At 51.2% G+C, this 17,882-nt stretch overlaps 3 protein-coding genes across 4 annotated transcripts in view; 2 read left to right on the forward strand and 1 right to left on the reverse strand.

Moving 5' to 3' along the window:
* The first annotated feature begins 3,036 nt into the window (after nucleotides 1-3,036).
* On the forward strand, nucleotides 3,037-10,213 carry LOC110323562 (aflatoxin B1 aldehyde reductase member 3). The gene is made up of 7 exons (XM_021200845.2): nucleotides 3,037-3,314; nucleotides 5,123-5,310; nucleotides 5,539-5,643; nucleotides 5,881-5,977; nucleotides 6,216-6,315; nucleotides 8,894-9,023; nucleotides 9,871-10,213. Exons 1-7 carry the CDS (start codon nucleotides 3,113-3,115, stop codon nucleotides 10,030-10,032), a joined length of 984 nt encoding a protein of 327 aa, XP_021056504.1. The 5' UTR covers nucleotides 3,037-3,112; the 3' UTR covers nucleotides 10,033-10,213.
* A 1,626-nt stretch (nucleotides 10,214-11,839) lies between these two features.
* Mrto4 (MRT4 homolog, ribosome maturation factor) lies at nucleotides 11,840-17,023 on the reverse strand. Its single transcript, XM_021200677.1, has 8 exons — nucleotides 16,702-17,023; nucleotides 14,875-14,933; nucleotides 14,080-14,183; nucleotides 13,455-13,536; nucleotides 13,127-13,194; nucleotides 12,727-12,878; nucleotides 12,299-12,375; nucleotides 11,840-12,186 (listed from the first exon to the last, which is right to left on the reverse strand). The coding sequence occupies exons 1-8, from the start codon at nucleotides 16,727-16,729 to the stop codon at nucleotides 12,034-12,036; spliced, it is 723 nt and encodes a 240-aa protein (XP_021056336.1). The 5' UTR covers nucleotides 16,730-17,023; the 3' UTR covers nucleotides 11,840-12,033.
* Nucleotides 17,024-17,053: 30 nt separating this feature from the next.
* Nucleotides 17,054-17,882, forward strand: part of Emc1 (ER membrane protein complex subunit 1) — a 25,183-nt gene continuing 24,354 nt past the window's right edge. Inside the window, exon 1 of one of the 2 annotated variants that reach the window (XM_021199876.2) lies at nucleotides 17,054-17,164. In XM_021199876.2, the coding sequence (XP_021055535.1) occupies nucleotides 17,067-17,164 (98 nt within the window). In that variant the 5' untranslated portion in view covers nucleotides 17,054-17,066. The remainder of the gene's footprint in view (nucleotides 17,165-17,882) is intronic. The other variant, XM_021199877.2, reaches the window with a different exon arrangement.

Raw genomic sequence — 17,882 nt, forward strand, 5'->3', positions numbered from 1 at the left:
TGTCTTCAGACACTCCAGAAGAGGGAGTCAGATCTTGTTACAGATGGTTGTGAGCCACCATGTGGTTGCTGGGATTTGAACTCCGGACCTTCAGAAGAGCAGTTGGGTGCTCTTACCCACTGAGCCATCTCTCCAGCCCTATTTTTTGGTTTTTTTGAGACAGGGTTTCTCTGTATAGCCTTGGCTGTCCTGGAACTCACTTTATAGACCAGGCTGGCCTCGAAATCAGAAATCCGCCTGCCTCTGCCTCCCAAGTGCTGGAATTAAAGGCGTGCGCCACCCCGCCCGGCCAAACCCCACTTTTTATGTACGTGGGCACTTCTTTTCCCTTTGGATTTTTTGAGACAGGGTTTCTCTGTATAGCCCTGACCACCCTGAAACGCACTTTAGACCAGGCTGGCCTCAAACTCACAAAGATCTGCCTGCCTCTGCCTCCTACAGAGGCATGCGTCACCACTGCCCAGCTACTAGGGCACTTTTTGCTGTTGTCGGTGACTTGAGACAGAGCCTTCTGTAGCCCCCCTGTCCTGGAGCTGCCTTGCCCAAGCCTCTTGGTCCCCCTGCTTCTGCATCCCAAATGCTGCGTTGCAGGTGTGCCCTGTCACATTCGTCAGTTTAGATGGTGTGGGGACCAAACCCAGGCCTTTATGTGAGTTAGGCAAGAGCTTTACTGTCTGAGCTACACCCCCAGCCTCTATCTGGACATTTCGAATCAGTCTTGCTATATAACCTTGCTTGGCCTGGTATTCACCCCATTGCCCGGGCAGATCCTGTGGCAACCCTTCTGCCCTAGCCTATGAAATGCTGAGTCACCATGATGCGGCTGTCTTTTGATTATTTTTTTTTTTTCTTCTTCTTTATTTTGGAAATGTGCTCTCACACTGTAGCCCAGGCTAGACTGGAACTCACTGTATAGTCCAGGCTAGCCTCCAGCATGAAGCAATCTTCTCAAATATGAGTCATCACACTCAGCAAGGTCACGTATGTTAATGGACAGCTCTGACGGTTTTGACAATTGCATAGAGTCTGGCAGTCAACTCCACAGACAAGATACAGAAGGGTCTCATCGCTCAGTATAGCTCTCCATCACCTCCTCTCCCAGAGGCCCCTGGTAAACCCTGGTAACCACTGGTATGTTTTCTGGTGCTGGGGTGTTATGGGATATCCACCAGAGAAGGCTGCTGGGACATGGGTTTAAGCCAATCAGAAGTCTTATTAGCCAGTTGGTGACTACACTGGGTATTCAGGATCCAGGTTTAGCACCAAGCCTTTCTCAGGGAAGAGCTTTTAAGCATAAAATCCATATTCTGTGTTGACATATTTCACGTAGCAAGAATAGCTAACCAGAATAGGAACTACAGAAGCTCCAAATCAAGAGACTTTCCCAGAGCTACGGACTTGGATGGGTTAGGTCTCTGTTTTCATTTTGGCAGTGGTGCTGCTATCTTCATGCTGAGTTTTACAGCCTGCATGGTACTTCCATCATGGAGTCGGTTGGGTTGTGCTAAGATCTGGGGGCATTACTAAGGCCTGGTACTTTTACAGGAGGAGGCCAAAGAGGGCACTGAACCTTCTGGAACTGGAGTTACTGATGATTGTAAGCCCCCATATGAGCGTGGGGAATTGAGCCCAGGTCCTTTGGAAGAGTAGCCAGTGCTTTTAACTGCTGAGGCACCTCTCCAGCCCTTTCTCGTGTTCTCTTTCTCCATTCTTCTCTTTGCAGCTGTGTCCTACATATAGAATCACGGTGTGTGGCCCCGAGTCTGGCTTCTTTCACCAGCTGACAGCCATCCATCCGTTACTGTGAGTTCTCAGCTCAGTTCTTTGTCTCTTCCACACTTGAGGGACATTTGGATTGTTTCTGTATTCAGCCACTTACAACGGGAACAACTATAGACTCTCCTTCAGGGCTGGAGTCGGTAGAGTGTTTCAGCCCCACATATTCCTGGTGGGACTGTGCGAGCCTGTCATTCCAGCACTTAGTGGGTGTAGACCAAAGAGTCAGAAGATCAAAGTCACCCTCAACTATATAATGAATTGTAACGAACCTGAGATACATGAGGTTCTTTAAAAATATATGTAAATATGTATATTTACATATGTGTATATATGTGTGTATGTATATATAATTTTTAAAACTGAAGAAACACTTGTATATGAGCTTTTGTGTGAACATAGCGCTTCATTTCCTTGAATAAAACAAACAAACAAAGAATGAATTGCTGAATCATTTCCTCTGACCTTTGGTAAACACATAGGTGTAAGATTGATAGGAGGTACCAGTCCCCACCCTTCTCTTTTCTCCTCAACCCTGAAGAACCTCTCACATGTTTGTCAAGTTTATACTTAACCTATGCTCAAACCTCAATTCATTTGCCGACCAATTTGTTCTTTGTAAGACCAGGTCTTTTGTAGCCTAGGCTGGACTCACTTGGTTTGTAGCCAAGGTGTACTTTGAATTCCTACTCTTTCTGTCTCCACCTCCCTTTCCAAAGTTCAGGGGTTACAAGTCCATGCCTGGAGTTAGTTAGTTAGTTAGTTAGTTCAGTAAAACAACAAAACAAGCCGGGCAGTGGAGGCAAACGCCTGTAATCCCAGCACTTGGGAGGCAGAGGCAGGCAGATTTCTGAGTTCCAGGCCAGCCTGGTCTACAGAGTGAGTTCCAGGGCAGCCAGGACTACACAGAGAAGCCCTGTCTCGAAAAACCAAAAAACAAAAGAAAACAAAAACCAACAACAACAAAAACTTGTAGCAGTCTTCCTCCCTCAGTCTCCGGAGTATTGGAATTAAAGGCATGAGGTCACCCACCCCTAAACTTCATATAGGAGGGGACAGAGCTCCAGGATGGCTCAGGAGCTAGCCTTCAGCAACTTGACTCAAGGACACCTACCACCTAGTACCAGGGCTGCTCAGGTGGAGCGGGTCCTTAACTCTACAGAAGTCCCCTGCACCAGCCAGCACAATCCTGCCCCACCCCCGCTCGCCCGTCCCCTGGGCGTGGCCACAACCTACTAGTAAAGCCGTGGGAGCCTCTCCACCCTCGAGGCTGCAGACTGCCGGACCCAACGTCCTCTCTTATCCTCCACCTCCTGCCACCTCGACCGCGGTCATCATGTCGCAGGCCCGGCCTGCCACTGTGCTGGGTGCCATGGAGATTGGGCGCCGCATGGATGCGACCTCCAGCGCCGCGTCGGTGCAGGCCTTCCTGCAGCGCGGCCACACCGAGATAGACACCGCCTTCTTGTATACAGACGGTCAGTCCGAGACCATCCTAGGCGGCCTGGGGCTCGGGCTGGGCCGCAGCGGCTGCAAAGGTAACAGTCACACCTGTCATCCCTTGCCCTAGCACAGCTTGTCTGTGCTCCCAGAGTTCTGATCTCCCCCTGTCCACTCAAGAACTCTGAGAACTGCAACTCTTCAGGCATGCGCAAATTCTCCAGGCATGTCTAGCTTTTCATACGTTGCCAGTCTCTTTCCACGATCCTCTTCACACGATGTGCCTAACCCTGGTCCAGCCTGGAACTTGTGGCTAGCCTATCTCTGGGCTCCCGGCTGCTGCCCAGCAGGTGCCCCTGATCTGCGGGACTCCTGTCTTTGTGTCACTGTTCAGCACCAGTTCAGACTGAAACCTGCTTCCTTCTTTGCTAATGGCCCCGATCCTGTAGATCGTGAGCCTATTGGTTAAGAGCGCTTCCTGCTTGATCAGGGTGGCGGCTATAGGAGCTACAGTTGCCCAGGAGTGGTGTCTTGAGTTCTTGACTCAGTTGGTCCTCTGTCTCAGTTTCTCACTGGTGGAACAGTTCCCTGGGCAAGTGCTTTCATTATAGAACTCTTTCCCCTCAGGCACTGCCCTCCCCCACGCACCCTGCTGTGGGCCACATCTGTGTTCCTGGCCTGCTGTTTCCAGATCTCCTGGCTGTTCCCCAGGGAAAGTGATGGGTTGTTTTGTGTTTTGTGAAAGGTTCTCTCTGCAGCCCAGTAGAGCCTAGGGTTTGCATGTGGCTCCTATCTCAGCCTCCAGAGTGCTGGCTGTTTGAGTTGTCTTTTTTTGACCCTCCCTCCTTCCCCTGCTTGGGTTCAGGGCAGGTTGGATGAGAGCCAAAGCTTAGATCTAACCCTGATGTCCCATCAGGAAGGGCAGGTCAAGCATCAGAATGGAAAAGTTCCAAGTATGTGATTTGTCAGGTCTCAGGGGCTCTGCTGACTGCTTTGGGCTGCTAAACTGACTTTTCAGATATGGAAAGTTCCTTTTACCCATCCATCCATCCATCCATCCATCCATTCATCCATCCAGCACCCAACCATCCACCAGGCTTCTCACGCAGTTGGCCCAACCCTGGTCTGTTTTCACAAATGGAGTCTGTAGTTGGCCTTGACTTTCCTCCTCACAGACATAAGCTTTCCTGTCTCTGTCCCCAGTTCCTTTGCACCTTCCTCCCCTGCCTGTTGTCCACTGTGCACTCAGGGTCGTCTTTCAAAACATCTTACGGTGACCACAGAGTCCTGGACTACAACCCCCAGTCTAAAGTCAAGACTCCACGTGGGGTACCCTCAGGGCCCTCTTTGCTTGTGGCCTTTTCTTCTCTCCTGTGTCCTCTGCCCCAGACCCAGTGCTCTGGTACCTGGGGTGGCAGGTGTGGCCCCACCCAGGACCTTCTGCTCATGGATTTTAAAGCGAGATTTATAGGCCCAATAGCCATTGTCACAGGAAAGATGCTGGCCATTCCTAATGTCCACTGTCAGTTAAGTCTGATCAACCCTCAGGACGTCTCCTTAAGCTGTTTGTCACTCTCATTGTTACTTACAGTTGGCAGACCTGAGGAGCGGTTGGTTTAATCAAAGCCACAGCTCCTAATGGCACAGCTGGGATCTGAACCCAATTATTTCTCTGTCTTTGTTTGTATATTTACCTCTCCCCCCATCTTCCCCCCTTTCTCCTTCTCTCTCTCTCTCTCTCTCTCTCTCTCTCTCTCTCTCTCTGTGTGTGTGTGTGTGTGTGTGTGAGTGAGAGAGAGATCAGAGGCGTGTACTACCATGCCCTGCTCAGCACTGTTCCTTCACTGTTACAATAGATACTCTGATTGATAAAGTGACTTGAACTTGAATTTTTCTCCCGGGAAAGTAAAAATCGCCACCAAGGCTGCTCCAGTATTTGGAAAGACACTGAAGCCTGATGATGTTCGGTTCCAGCTGGAGACGTCACTGAAGCGGCTGCAGTGTTCCCGGGTGGACCTTTTCTACTTACACATGCCTGACCACAACACTCCTATAGAGGAGACACTGAAGGCCTGCCAACAGCTGTATCAGGAGGTGAGGGATGGCCCTGACGCTCTCTGACCCTTTCATCATGACCCTGCCAAGAGAGCGAGCTCTGGGAACACACAGAGCTGGGATAGACCTCACTCCAGGCTCCACACACAATCTCCCGTTCCTGGTCTCCTAGGCTGGGCTGTGATGGAGCCTCTCCCTGGGCTGGGCTGGGCTGGGCTGGGCTGGATCTCTCCCTGGGCTGCTTTGTGATGGAATCTCTCCCCATAGGGCAAGTTTGTGGAGCTTGGTCTGTCCAACTATGCCTCCTGGGAAGTGGCTGAGATCTGTACCCTCTGCAAGAAAAATGGCTGGATCCTGCCAACTGTGTACCAGGTGAGAGGGATCTGGTGTGCTGGGGCCACTCAGACTTGGGGTCCAAGGCTCCACTGATCCTGGATCTTTGGGCATAACCACAAACTAGGTGGTTATCAACCACAAACCCACCACCACTAGGTGTATGCCCTGATTGTCAGGGTCCAGGATTGTGAAGGACTAAACTGAGGGACTTTACAGTGGTACATTTGGGGTCTCTTCTTGACATGTCCCCCTTTTCCATCTGACATCCTATAGGGAATGTACAACGCCACCACCCGGCAGGTGGAAACTGAGCTCCTCCCCTGCCTCAGACACTTCGGACTGAGGTTCTACGCCTACAACCCTTTGGCTGGTATGGGCTGCCTTGGGGACAGGCCCTGTGGGTGGGTGGGCATGCCCGACCTGATGCTACAGATTGCTGTCCTGGCAAATGCCCAATCCAGACCCTGGGAGTCAGGGAGCTTTGAGAAGGGGGTGCCTGAGTCCCCTTTGTTTCCAGGCTCCCTTCTGCTCTCCAGCTCCTAGCCAGGAATGACCTGGCTGCTTCTGGGAGGAGACTGGGCCAGGGTCTACCGGCTTCCTTCCCACAGGTGGCCTGCTGACTGGCAGATATAAATACCAGGATAAGGATGTGAAGAATCCTGAGAGCCGCTTCTTTGGGTGTCAGTTTTCTCAGATCTACATGGACCGGTGAGCTACAGTGGGGTCTGTGTCTGAGGAAGAAGAGGAAGAAGTGCTATAGGTCTCCTTAGTTTGCCGTAGGATCCTTGAGGTTGCTTTTCTGGGGACCTGCCCTCCTGTGGTATTCAGATCTAAGACTCTGGATGTTAGCTGTCCTGGGCATTTGAGGGACATTCTTGGGCTGTTGTATTCATCCTGTGATGTCTGTACTTTTGCTACTCTATGTGTCTTTCTTGGGAAGAGTTCGTCCACTGGCAACAGTGAGAGGGCAACCCAAGATAGACCTGGAGGAGCCTGGAGCTTGATGTTGAATCTATGAGTCTGTGTCCTGTGACATCCTGTGTCTTGGTAGTGAACCTGTCATCCATCATTGTCTCAGGCAGTCATAGTTGGACAGCTGTTGGGGCCAACCTCCTCCCTCTACCTCCTCCTCCTCCTCTGTCTCCTCTTCCTCCTCTTCCTTCTCTTCCTTCTCTTCCTTCTCTTCTTCCTCTTCAGTTTGAGTCAGGATCTCTTGTACCCTGAATTGTCCTCAAATTTGCTTTGTAGCTGTAGATGACCTAAACTCCTGATTCTCCTGCCCCCACATCTGCAGAGCTAGGCTTTTTGGAGACAAGGTTTCTCTGTGTAGCCCTGGCTGTCCTGGAACTCACTCTGTAGACCAGGCTGGCCTTGAACTCAGAAATCCGCCTGCCTCTGCCTTCCAGAGATTAAAGACATGCGCCACCACTGCCCTGTGAGCTAGGCTTTTTTTGTTTCTGATACATTTTTTTTTTGGTTTGTTGAGACAGGATTTCTCTGTGTAGCCCTGGCTGTCCTGGAACTCACCCTGTAAACAAGGCTGGTCTCGAACTCAGAGATGCTAGGATTAAAGTGTACCACTATTGCCTGGCCAAAGAGCTAGGATGACCAGTGTCTGTCATCATACTCTGCTCCAAATTTAAAAAAAAAAAACAGATTTATTTATTTTAAATACATGAGTTCATTGTAGCTGTCATGAGACATACTTGAAAAGGGTATCGCATCCCATTATAGATGGTTTGGGTTACCATGTGGTTGCTGGGAATTGAGCTCAGGACCTTTGGAAGAGCAGTCAGTGCTCTTAACCACCGAGCCATCTCTCCAGGCAACTCTGCTCCAAATTTTAAGTATCTAAAATTTTGATGTGATGGGGGAAGCTGAGGCAGAGAGATTACAAGTGTGAGTCCTGCCTATAGCTTGGGGATGGAATACTCAAAGCCTTGGGTTCAATTCCCAGTACTGGAAAAAATTTTTTTAATTTGAAAACTCATCAGCTTTTGTCTTTTTTTTTTTCCCCTTAGTGACTTTTTTTTTTTTTTTTTTTTTTTTTTTTTTTTTTTTGAGACAGGGTTTCTCTGTGTAGCCCTGGCTGTCCTGGAACTTACTCTGTGGACCATGTTGGCCTCGAACTCAGAAATCCGCCTGTCACTGCCTCCCAAGCGCCTGGATTAAAGGCGTGCGCCACCACCGCCCGGCTCTTAATGACTTTTTTGTTTGTTTGTTATTTGAGGCAGAGTTTGGCTCAGACTAGCCTGCAATTTGTAATCCTCATGCTTCAGCTTCCTGAGAGGCTGGGTTAGATGTGTGTGTCCTCGTGGCCAGACACTGTGAAATTCTCACACTTCCTTCCCCTCTGCCACCTCAGTTGCCGTGTCCCCACGGCTCCTTTCTGAGCATAAGCTTATACATTTGCTTTTTTGTGATCTCTGTCTGGGAAGGGAAGGCCCAGGATGCCAGCTCCTGCATGAGGGTCCAGTGCTGGTGTTGTTGAAAAGGCCAAAGGTGTAAGCAGCAAGCAGTTTATGTTAGCTTTCCTTGTGTACCCCTCTTGACTCAAGCCCTATCTGTTGGGACTGTGTTGTTTACTGCTAGAACACTTGTTGAGTGTGCACGGGGCCTTGCATATAATGCCCAGCAGCCACCTCACCGTGGCCTTGAACAGTTGTCCTCAAGTTCACACACTGTCTGGGGAATCAAGGCCTGGTGGCCTTCACTGTGGTCACCCTCTTTAGTCTATACACAGCAGGATTAGTTCTTTGATGAAGTCACAGAGACAGTCTGGCAGGGAGTGCTCTCTCCCCCAGTAAGCGGGTCAGTGAGTGTAGGGAAGGGAGGAGGCTCAGCCAAGGCCACAGAAGTTGGACTGATGCCCAGGACTCGATCCAGGCTTTTGTGTGACCCAGAGCTCACAAGTACAGTTCTGTGGACACCTAAGGGGGCATCGGATCCCATTACAGGTGGTTGTGAGCCACCATGTGGTTGCTGGGAATTGAATACAGGACCTCTGGAAGAGCAGCTACGGCTCAGCAGTTAGGGCTCTTAACTGCTAAGCCATCTCTCCAGTCCCTGGAGCTGTATGGTTAATGTTTGATCAGTGTGTGTAAAATGCCAGGATTCTTGTCCTGTGTTCCTCCCTGGCCTGGCCAGAAGCCTGGAGACCTCTATGTTCTGATACTTTGGGTGTATCGTTCTGAGGACATAGGCTACCTCAAGGATACAGGAGTTGGGTCGCCCTCTAGTGGCCCTCAAGATCCTGAGCCCAGTATCATCCTTCCCACTCCTTCAGCTACTGGAAGAAGGAACACTTCAATGGCATCGCCTTGGTGGAGAAGGCTCTGAAGTGTACCTATGGCACCACTGCCCCCAGTATGACCTCAGCTGCCCTGCGGTGGATGTACCATCATTCCCAGCTCAAGGTAGCCCAACTGGTCCTGGCTGCTCAGCCTCTGATGGGAGGGGGTGGAGGTGTAGAAGTGACAGAGGCCAACTGCGGAGACTAAGTCTTCTCTGGCTCCCAGGATGGTGAACCATGTTAGCACTAGCTTACCTGAATAGATGTCAATGGCTATGAGAAGCCAAGTCATCTTGATTTATTTTTTCTCTTAAAAAAAAAAAAATCTCATTTTTAATTTGTATGAGTGTTTTGCCTGATGGGTTCTGTGTGTATGCAGTGCTTGCAGAGGCCAGGAGAGGGTAGCAAGTCTCCTGGAACTGCAGTTAAAGGTGGTTGTAAGGGGTTACCAAGTGCGCCCTGGAAAGCGAATCCAGTTCCTCTCCAAGAGCAGAAACTGTTCCTGGTGGCTGAGCCATCCCTCCAGCTCAAATGATCTCAATTTTCATGTGGAGACATTGGCTGAGTCTGGTTTACTTAAGTCCCACAAGTGCATGTGGTAGGAAATAGGCATAGATTTGACTCTGAAAATTACATTTTAAAAAAGTATTTATTACAGCCCTTCCAGGAAAGAGAACTCAATTCTATGTTGGGGGGAAGGGGGAATCTCTCCCTGCTGTCCCAGCTTCCTCTCCCTAACTCCTTTCTCCAGCAGTCTTGGGGTAATAGTGCTCTTCTAGTATGTGGTAAATGCCAGGCCTGGAGAAAAATGATTCCCAAACTGTCCTGTAGGGTAGAGAAGCCTGTCCGACCTTGCTGTTTGGAGGCAGTAGTTATTTCTCCTAGCAGCAACATGGGCTTATGTAAAAGCAGGTCCCAGATCTTAGCAAGGGACAGGCAGGAGTGTGTTGAAAGCGGGCTCTCTCTTGCAGGGCACCCATGGGGACGCAGTCATCCTGGGTATGTCCAGTCTGGAGCAGCTGGAGCAGAACTTGGCCTTGGCTGAGGAAGGGCCCCTGGAGGCAGCTGTCGTGGAAGCCTTTGACCAAGCCTGGAACCTGGTTGCCCATGAGTGCCCCAACTACTTCCGCTAAGATGCATCTGACTTGGGGAGGTGCAGCTTACTGCCTGCCCTGCCTTGGCTGGATCTGATTCGGTTCTTCATACAAGTCACTCTTTTCCCTTCCCTGCTGACTTCCTGTACTCCCAGTTGCCTTCATATGTGAGAGCTGGTCGAGCCCAAATACCTCCCGTGGAATAAAACTGTTAACTGTCATGGTTGTAGCAGACCTGGTGGCCTTAGTTCTCTTGAATGCCTGAGGCTTGCCTTTTTCCTTCTGAGGGCGCAGTGGAGGTGGGCAGGAGTGTGCCTGGTCTTTAGAGAGAGGCATTATAGTCTGATCTCTGGGCTTGGCAGAGGTCCAGTGCTTCCCTCAGAAAAACTGCTGGGTTCTACCTGGTACCAAATGCGTGCTTTCCTCCCAACAGCAGTGGACAGCAGCTAGGTGTTCTCTGCCCCAACTAGTCTCATTTGCCTAAAACATCAGATTACACAGGTTGAAGGCTATGCAATTTCCACAACCATCCTCCATGCAGAGCACAGGCAACAAGAAGCTGAAAGGCCCCCTGGCCAACCTAGGCTCTTCTCCAGGCTCAAAAGGCAGGAGATAGGTCTTGGCCTGAGTAAAAAAACAGACCCCAAGGAGGGCAGTGAGTACCAAGCAACATTTGAATTGGGTTGGCAGCGAGTTTTTTTTTTCGAGACAGGGTTTCTCTGTATAGCCCTGGCTGTCCTGGAACTCACTTTGTAGACCAGGCTGGCCTTGAACTCAAGAGTGCTGGGATCAAAGGCCTGCGCCACCACGCCCGGCTGGCAGCAAGTTGTTTCTATCTGCTGAGCCACCTCACTTACCTTTGGCTTTTTTGAGACAATCTGTCTGTGTAGCCCTGGCTGTCCTGAATTCTACCTCCCAAGTGCTGCTGGCATTAAGGGTGTGAACCACCACCTGGCTTTTTCAAGACAAGATACCATATACTCTAGGCTGGCCTTGAACACCCTATGTATCAGGTCTCCTTGTCTCTAGCTTGCAATTTCCAGTGTATACTACCAAGCCTGTTTTTTTTTTTTCAGCCCATAACTGATTGGAACCAAACTTTTTTTCTTGAGATGGGCTCTATGTAGCCACCAGTGGCCTCCACTTGAGAGATCAGCCTGCCTCAGGCTCCCCGGCGGTGGAACTGAAGGGGTGTGTTATCGTGTCTGGCTTGGCCTCAAACTTTCAATCCTACTCAGGAGGAGGTACTGGGATTCCAGGCATGATCATATTGACTTGTCCTGGGTTTTGGGGGCATAATCATAAAGACCTAAGGCCCATCTTATTCCGTCTTGCTCTTTACCCCTACATCCCTCTTCTAGGGTAGAGGTCAGGAACTCTGAGGATCTTCTGACCCATAGGCCCAACAGCTTTCATCTGTTTCTGTGTGCTGCTAGGGAGGGAACCTGCTGGCCTTAAGCGTGGTTTATGATAAAGGCAAACGCTATGTACCACTGACTTGTATAGTTGTAGCCTTCTGTGGCACACAGCTCCACACCAGGCAGGTGTGGTAGCCTGACTAAAAAACTGCTTGCTCCCAATCCCAGGAGTGGCTTCTCTGCCTTAGTGGCAAGCCCGAGTTCCCGACATGTCAGTCTCAGCCCTGGCTTGCGTGTCTCTGTGTGCATGTTTATGAACTCACTGATGAAGCTGTCAGGGAATTAACTTTCCTCAGCAAACCCACTACAAGCAGAGGGTCAGCAAGGAACCCAACTCTAGGAGTGCTCTCCGCTATCTGCAGTGCTGGCCTACCCAGCCCTAGCTCCAACTAGGTTGGAGCAAAGCTGTAGGCCTTCTTACTAAAGAGTCTCCTGCTGTCTCCCGGGAACACGCCGCGGACACAATTTTATTCTTTATAGAAACAGAGTCATTCCCTAGCGCCCTCCCTTGTCTTTGTCCATAGCACATAAATAGCTGTTCCCTCCAGAGTGGTGACAGCAGTCCTGGGGGTCCAGCAGAGATGAAGAGCTCGCGGGAAGGCCGTAGTCCTGGCTCTCAGAGTCAGCTGTCATCCTCCTCTTCCTCAGACTCTCCCTCAGACTCAGGCGCGCTCTCCGGCAGGTCATCGTCCATCTGCTGGAATCGTCCCGACTGGGCGTCCCACATGTATTTGATGGTCACTTTGAATTCAGCCATCTCATACCCAAACAGCTTCTGTAAGAGGTGGAGGAGGGGGAGTGAGGAGCAGCAGCTGTGGTCAGCACAGGGCCGTGTCTGGCAGCTGAATGGCAGCAGTCCCTCTCCCAGGTTGCAGGTCCAGACTCACCAGGATACGGGCCTGCTCTGGGGTCAGCACGTCACCCTCTCTGCATACTTCATAGTCAGACAGCAGGGTCACCACACCTGTGGGAGGGCAGCACCATGTCACCCCCAGCCCTAGGAAGCACATGGCCACAAATCGTCTTCCCTGCAGCTCAGCACCCAGAGGGACAGCTGCTGCCTCCTCCCTACAGGAGGCGAGTGCTCAGCTCTGCCTTCACAAGGCAAACTGGAGAAGCAGTTGGTCTAGGGGAGTCTGGGACAGGAACCCCTGAGCTGCTCTTCTGTACAGGTGTTTTGCCTGCATGTACGCCTTTGGCATCACATGAATACCTGGTGCCTGAGGGGTCTGATGTGTGTCTCTGGCATCAAACCGATGTCCTCTGGAAGAGCAGCCAACACTCTTAATCCTAAGCTACCTCTCCAGCCTCCTACCTTTCTTGAGGGCAGTGGGCAGCCCCAGCTGCCTCAGCTGTGGCTCCATGGAGTGAGGGAACTGCTTCAGGGGCCCTGGGTCCAGGCTCACAGTCAGAGTCGCTTTATTCCCCGCTCGAGCAAAATCCATTTCTGTATACTTTGTGAACCACCTAAGTCAGGGGAGGGTAAGGGTAAAGTTCCTGGAAACGCCATGCAGCTTTAGTCCAGCCTCCTTTGAGTGGTGTGTGGGCTTCCTGTCCCTAGCCATAATGGCTGCGGACTGGCAGGCGGGGTGGGGGGAGGGAACCACGCCAGAGAGAATAATAGAACCCCAGTTACAGACGCAGTCCCAGTAAGAGGCTTGCATCCTTTCAGCTTTCCGTGACGCCCAGCCTCTCCCTCCCTCAGAGATACTCACTCATTCACCTCCTCCTTCTTGCGGTTGGTAAAAAGGAGCCCAACTTCACCTCTCAACTTCTTGCTGACCTGAAAAACAGAAGTGAACGCCACTGTAGTGAACAGGGCACCTACAGGAGACACCTGGTATCATCTAAAAATGTTTCTAGTTGGTAGAACTCCTGCTAAGTAGGGCAGGCTATAAGGATCATAGCCCCATGGGTCTGGAGATTAAAAAAGAGTTAGGCTAAGCTTGGCTCTCCTGAACCATAGGTCAGTCACATAGTTGAAAAGAGCAGGAGAGGCGGCAGCTGAGCTCCAACTTCGAGTAGCGAGGGCCAGTGACCTACCTGATGTAGGTTGTCTTTGTATTCGTCAGATGGGCTTCGACCCAAGGCCACCATCATCACCTTGTTTTTGCCAAAGAACATCCTACCACAAAGAAGAGGGTGTGAGTCAATGCCCAGGAGATCAGGGAGCCCAGAACCAGGCGACAGGAGGTGTGGCCAGAGCCCCTGTTCTCCATGCAACCCACCCATGTGTCCCCAGGATTCCTGTTTAGATTTTCTTATCCACAGGATCGGATCTTGCCAATAGTTTGAGACAACTCACTTCCAGCCTCAAAAATCACCTATCCATGTCTGGCTGTGAGCAGAAGCATGGTCAACAGTCCTTACTGGAGCTGGTGCAGCATACAGTGACCCCAGAGCCACCTATACAAGTACTGTAACCCATCAGCTCCTGGAGCCTGCTTTGGGGTCAGATGTACACGATGACACTTTATTAGAGTGTGCCAGACCAGGGGTCACTTCCTTGAACTACTCCCAGTGACCAACAAATCCCATCCCCAGCTCAGGGAAAGCCCAACTCTGACAGAGACCGTGCTCTTCAGCAGGCGAGCTGTAGCCTTGAAGGGTCAGCCTGCTCCTGGGCTCTGACGAGAGCAGCTCTTGCCTCTTCCCACTGCGTGCTCACCGGCTGTGCTTCCAGGCATTCCGGATGTCCTTCAGCTTGTTGTTCCTCATGTTGGCCACAGAGAAGATGAAGAGGTACTTGTAGGTGTCCACACATTTCCGAAGCTGTGGGACAATTCATGAGACTCTGGAGTTGAGGGACAGCACAGGTTGGGCAACTCTGGCCTCGCACAAGAGAAGTGGCTATAGGCCTTTAATCTTCCACTGGTGTGACTGACACCAGGGTCACCTACTACAGAAGGTGAGGAGCGAGCGACCCACACTCTATGGTCCTTCCATGAACAATGTGGAACAATCACCCTGTTTTCCTTTGTTCACTTAGTTGATCTAGAAACACCTACCCATCCTGGGAAGGCCCCTGCTAAATCAAAATACAAGGAGCCTCACCTTATCAACAAGGAGAGACATGCCACCCTCACTGCCCTGGCCAGGCTTCTAGATGAAGCTTCTCTGTGGTAAATAAAGCTACATTTCCAAAGAATAGGAAATTTGTGCATGGGGAGACTGCACTTACCTGACCCAGAACCAGGTCAGCTGGAGATAGCTGGCCACCGTCACCACCTGGTGACCTCGAGCCTTCTAACACTGGGCAGCATTACCAACTCACTAATAAGCTTTAGTTACCTCTGGGCACAAAACAGCAATAGCATCACCTGGTCCTAGGTCCTAGGGATGCTGTGGGGAGGTGTGGGATATCTGACACTGCTAATAGTCCTATCCCAACTCTACTAACCACACACACACACACACACACACACACACACACACACACACACACGAACAAGCAAGCACTTACCTCTTCTATCAGGTTCTGCTTCAGTTCCAAGCCTTTCTTGGCAGTTTTTGTTAAGGAAACTAAAACCAAGAAAAAGAGATGGTGGCGAGTGTGAGTGTGGACGCTCTGGAGAATGATTCTGCTTCCCTCTTTGGAGGCTTGGCTAACCTAAGCCAGTGTGACAGAGGCAGCAATGGACAGCCATCCTGGCATTCAAGGCTGACAGAGTGTTGGCTTACCTAGCAACCTTGGACCCAAAGATCCCTAAATACATCCCTTGCCATAAACAAAGTGCCCTTAGTTCCTTGGGCTGACTGCTGCATTTATTTCAGTATGGTACCAGGGCTCATTCCTGCTGATAGAGTGCTGTCAGTGGGATTCCCAACCAGCTGGCCCAGGCGGGACTATGGAATGACAGAGACCAATTCTTCCTTTTGTAAAAACTATTATTTTGCTACAAGGCTGTTTAGGCTGGCCTTGAACTCAAGATACAGTTCCTTGCTTCTGTTTCCTAAGTGGAGGGATTTTGGGACCTTATCTTTCCTATTCTGTTGTACACCTACACTTCATTTTTTTAATCTGGACCCCAGACTATAGTAACGCTGGGGAGGGGGTAGGTGGGGCACACAACCTCTACTGAAAAGTGACCCAGGCTCTATCTGCCCTACTCCCAAGAGGTCCCGGCATTTGCTGACATCTGACCAGGGCTCCTTCCAGACCCTAACAACTTTATAAGAACCCGCTAAAACATCAGCTATAATGAATGCCCTGGGTGTCTCCAGGAGCTGATGTGGCCCATTCATCTACCCTGCCTGCCACTCACAGTCCCTCTTTACAAGGCACACAGTCACACCGAGCCAGTCATTCCCCGGACTCTTCACAGCTAGGATTTTGGTGCGACTTAGCACACTGCAGGTGGTTACTGGCCTTGCTGCCCTCATATTCTCCGGGTTATCAAGGGATCCTTTCAAAGCAAAGCCACACCAAAGGCTGGATCTTTTCCTCTCAAGCCCACTTTGTTCACTATGGTCACACTGGCTGTCCCACAATATGTTAACCACACCACAGACCCTTCATTTTGTGTTCCCTCTATTCCAAACAACCTTCTCTAACCGCTGAGAGTTTTCCTGACAACATTATGCAAAACAGTATCACTCCCACCTTCTCCATACACCACTTTGACTACCTGACACATTATACTGACGTGACAGGGATATAGGAGACAGACAGACAAACACACACCCCCAACTGGTTGAGTCTGATGAAGCCAGACCCTTTTTGTTCAACTGTCTTGTTGAACAAAAGCGCCAGCTCGCTAGCTGGATGTAGTGGCTCAGACTGGAACCCTAGTTATATGGGGCCAAGGCAGACAGTTGGAGAGTTCAAGGCCCAGCAATAAATAGACAAACAAAACATGCAGTAGTCGAAACTGTAAAACCTCCACTTTCTCGAGAGAATGAGATCCTCCTGGTTTACACTGCAAATCTGAGCTCCATCGCAAGATCCTTTCTCAAACACACAAGGACGCTCGCACGGGGATGTAGCTCAGTGCTCGGCTGGTACTGCTTGCCGAACAAGAGCGTACTGTGTCCCATCCCTACCTCAGCATAAACCAGGTTTAGAGATGCTGCCTGTAATTCCAGCAATCGGGAGGTAGAGGCAGCAGGATCAGCCGTCTAAGACTATCCTCGTTGGCGAGTTCGAGGCGAGCCTGGGCTCTTAGACTGTCTCGGGAGCTGCTGTCGGCCCGGACCACTTCCCAGCTCTCTCGCCATCCCGGCCGGCAGAGCTTCTCAGAGAGCCCCCCGCGTCCCCCTCGCCCCCTTGACGCAGGTCCCCCGAACCTACCTTTCTTATCTCGCTTGGATTTGGGCATCGCGGCAAAGGCACGTGCGGCGGAAGACCGGGCGGCCCGTCAGGACCCGGGGGCCGCGGGGGCTTGTGGGACGGCGCTCCGGGCTGCCCCTCGCGTGTGCCTGAATTGTGGCGAGCCCTCTCTTCCCCGCCTGCGCTCCGCCGAGTGTCCTGAAGGCCACTTCTCTGCCCAGGTCCCGGGTCCCTCCGGTCCGATCCTTCCAATCCCGGCGGCTTCCGAGTCCCGAGCACTCCACCAAGGCCCTCGCGAACCGGTTCCTCTCTATGGCTCTGCGGAGGGAGGGGCTTGAGGCCCGGTGCATGCCGGGCTGGCGGCGGGCGGTGCTTGTTCTTCAATCATGGCGGCCGCGGTGGCGTCCGGCTTCTGGCTCTGGGCTGCTGTGCTGCTCGTCCCTGCGGCCGCGGTCTACGAAGACCAAGTGGGCAAGTTTGACTGGTGCGTACGGGTGACGCTCCTCCAGGATGTCGGTGTTTGCTTCCTCAGCATCTGTCTCCCTCCTGCTGACCTGAAGGAGATTTGCCGTGGAGCCGAACCCAGACTATAACTTAACGGGGGGCGGGAGGGTGCTTTCAGGGAGAAGTGAATGAATGAATGCTGCACCCTGTGCAGAATGTGAGAGTCCCTTCTTCAGATAGGAAGAGTCTGAAGACGTCAACCCAAGAGCATTATGTTAAGCACAGAGGGAGCTCTTTAAGCCGCCCTGTATATGACGGTGCAGATTGCCCCGCACTGAAGGCAGACTTTAAGGCTTTAAGGGTTTTGGTCAGAGGTCATTAGTTCCCTCCTTTCCTGTCATGTCCGATTTCGTGGCTGTCAGGTTTGTGATCTTTTGGGTCCGAGGTCACTAGCCACCCGTGAACTTTAAGCCTGAAACTAGCTGGTGTCACTTAGTCCTCCTCCTGTCTTACAAGTTCTAAAGTGAGCCTTTTCCTCTGAGGGACTCTGGGTACCGTGTGGCCTCTCCCTCTCCAAACTTATCAACCTGACATTCGTTCACTCACCCCTTCCTTCAGACCGTGCTTATTTCAGACTGAATAAGTATTTGGCTTCTTATCGGTTGTATGTTCCTGGGGAAATTGACACTCACACTCACACACACACACACACACACACGTATATGTGTGTGTGTGTGTGTGTATATATATATATATAT

Source organism: Mus pahari, chromosome 6 (genome assembly GCF_900095145.1).
Source record: "Mus pahari chromosome 6, PAHARI_EIJ_v1.1, whole genome shotgun sequence".
Classification (NCBI taxonomy): domain Eukaryota; kingdom Metazoa; phylum Chordata; class Mammalia; order Rodentia; family Muridae; genus Mus; species Mus pahari.

Excerpts from the sequence above, each read along its gene's own strand:
- LOC110323562 (XM_021200845.2), top strand. The coding sequence starts at position 3,113 with ATGTCGCAGGCCCGGCCTGCCACTGTGCTGGGTGCCATGGAGATTGGG. Across the intron at positions 5,978-6,215 it reads CGCCTACAACCCTTTGGCTG|GTGGCCTGCTGACTGGCAGA; the intron begins GTATGGGCTGCC and ends TCCTTCCCACAG. Across the intron at positions 6,316-8,893 it reads TCTCAGATCTACATGGACCG|CTACTGGAAGAAGGAACACT; the intron begins GTGAGCTACAGT and ends CCACTCCTTCAG.
- Mrto4 (XM_021200677.1), bottom strand. The coding sequence starts at position 16,729 with ATGCCCAAATCCAAGCGAGATAAGAAAG. Across the intron at positions 13,537-14,079 it reads AATGCCTGGAAGCACAGCCG|GATGTTCTTTGGCAAAAACA; the intron begins GTGAGCACGCAG and ends TCTTTGTGGTAG. Across the intron at positions 12,187-12,298 it reads CAGAGCAGGCCCGTATCCTG|AAGCTGTTTGGGTATGAGAT; the intron begins GTGAGTCTGGAC and ends CACCTCTTACAG.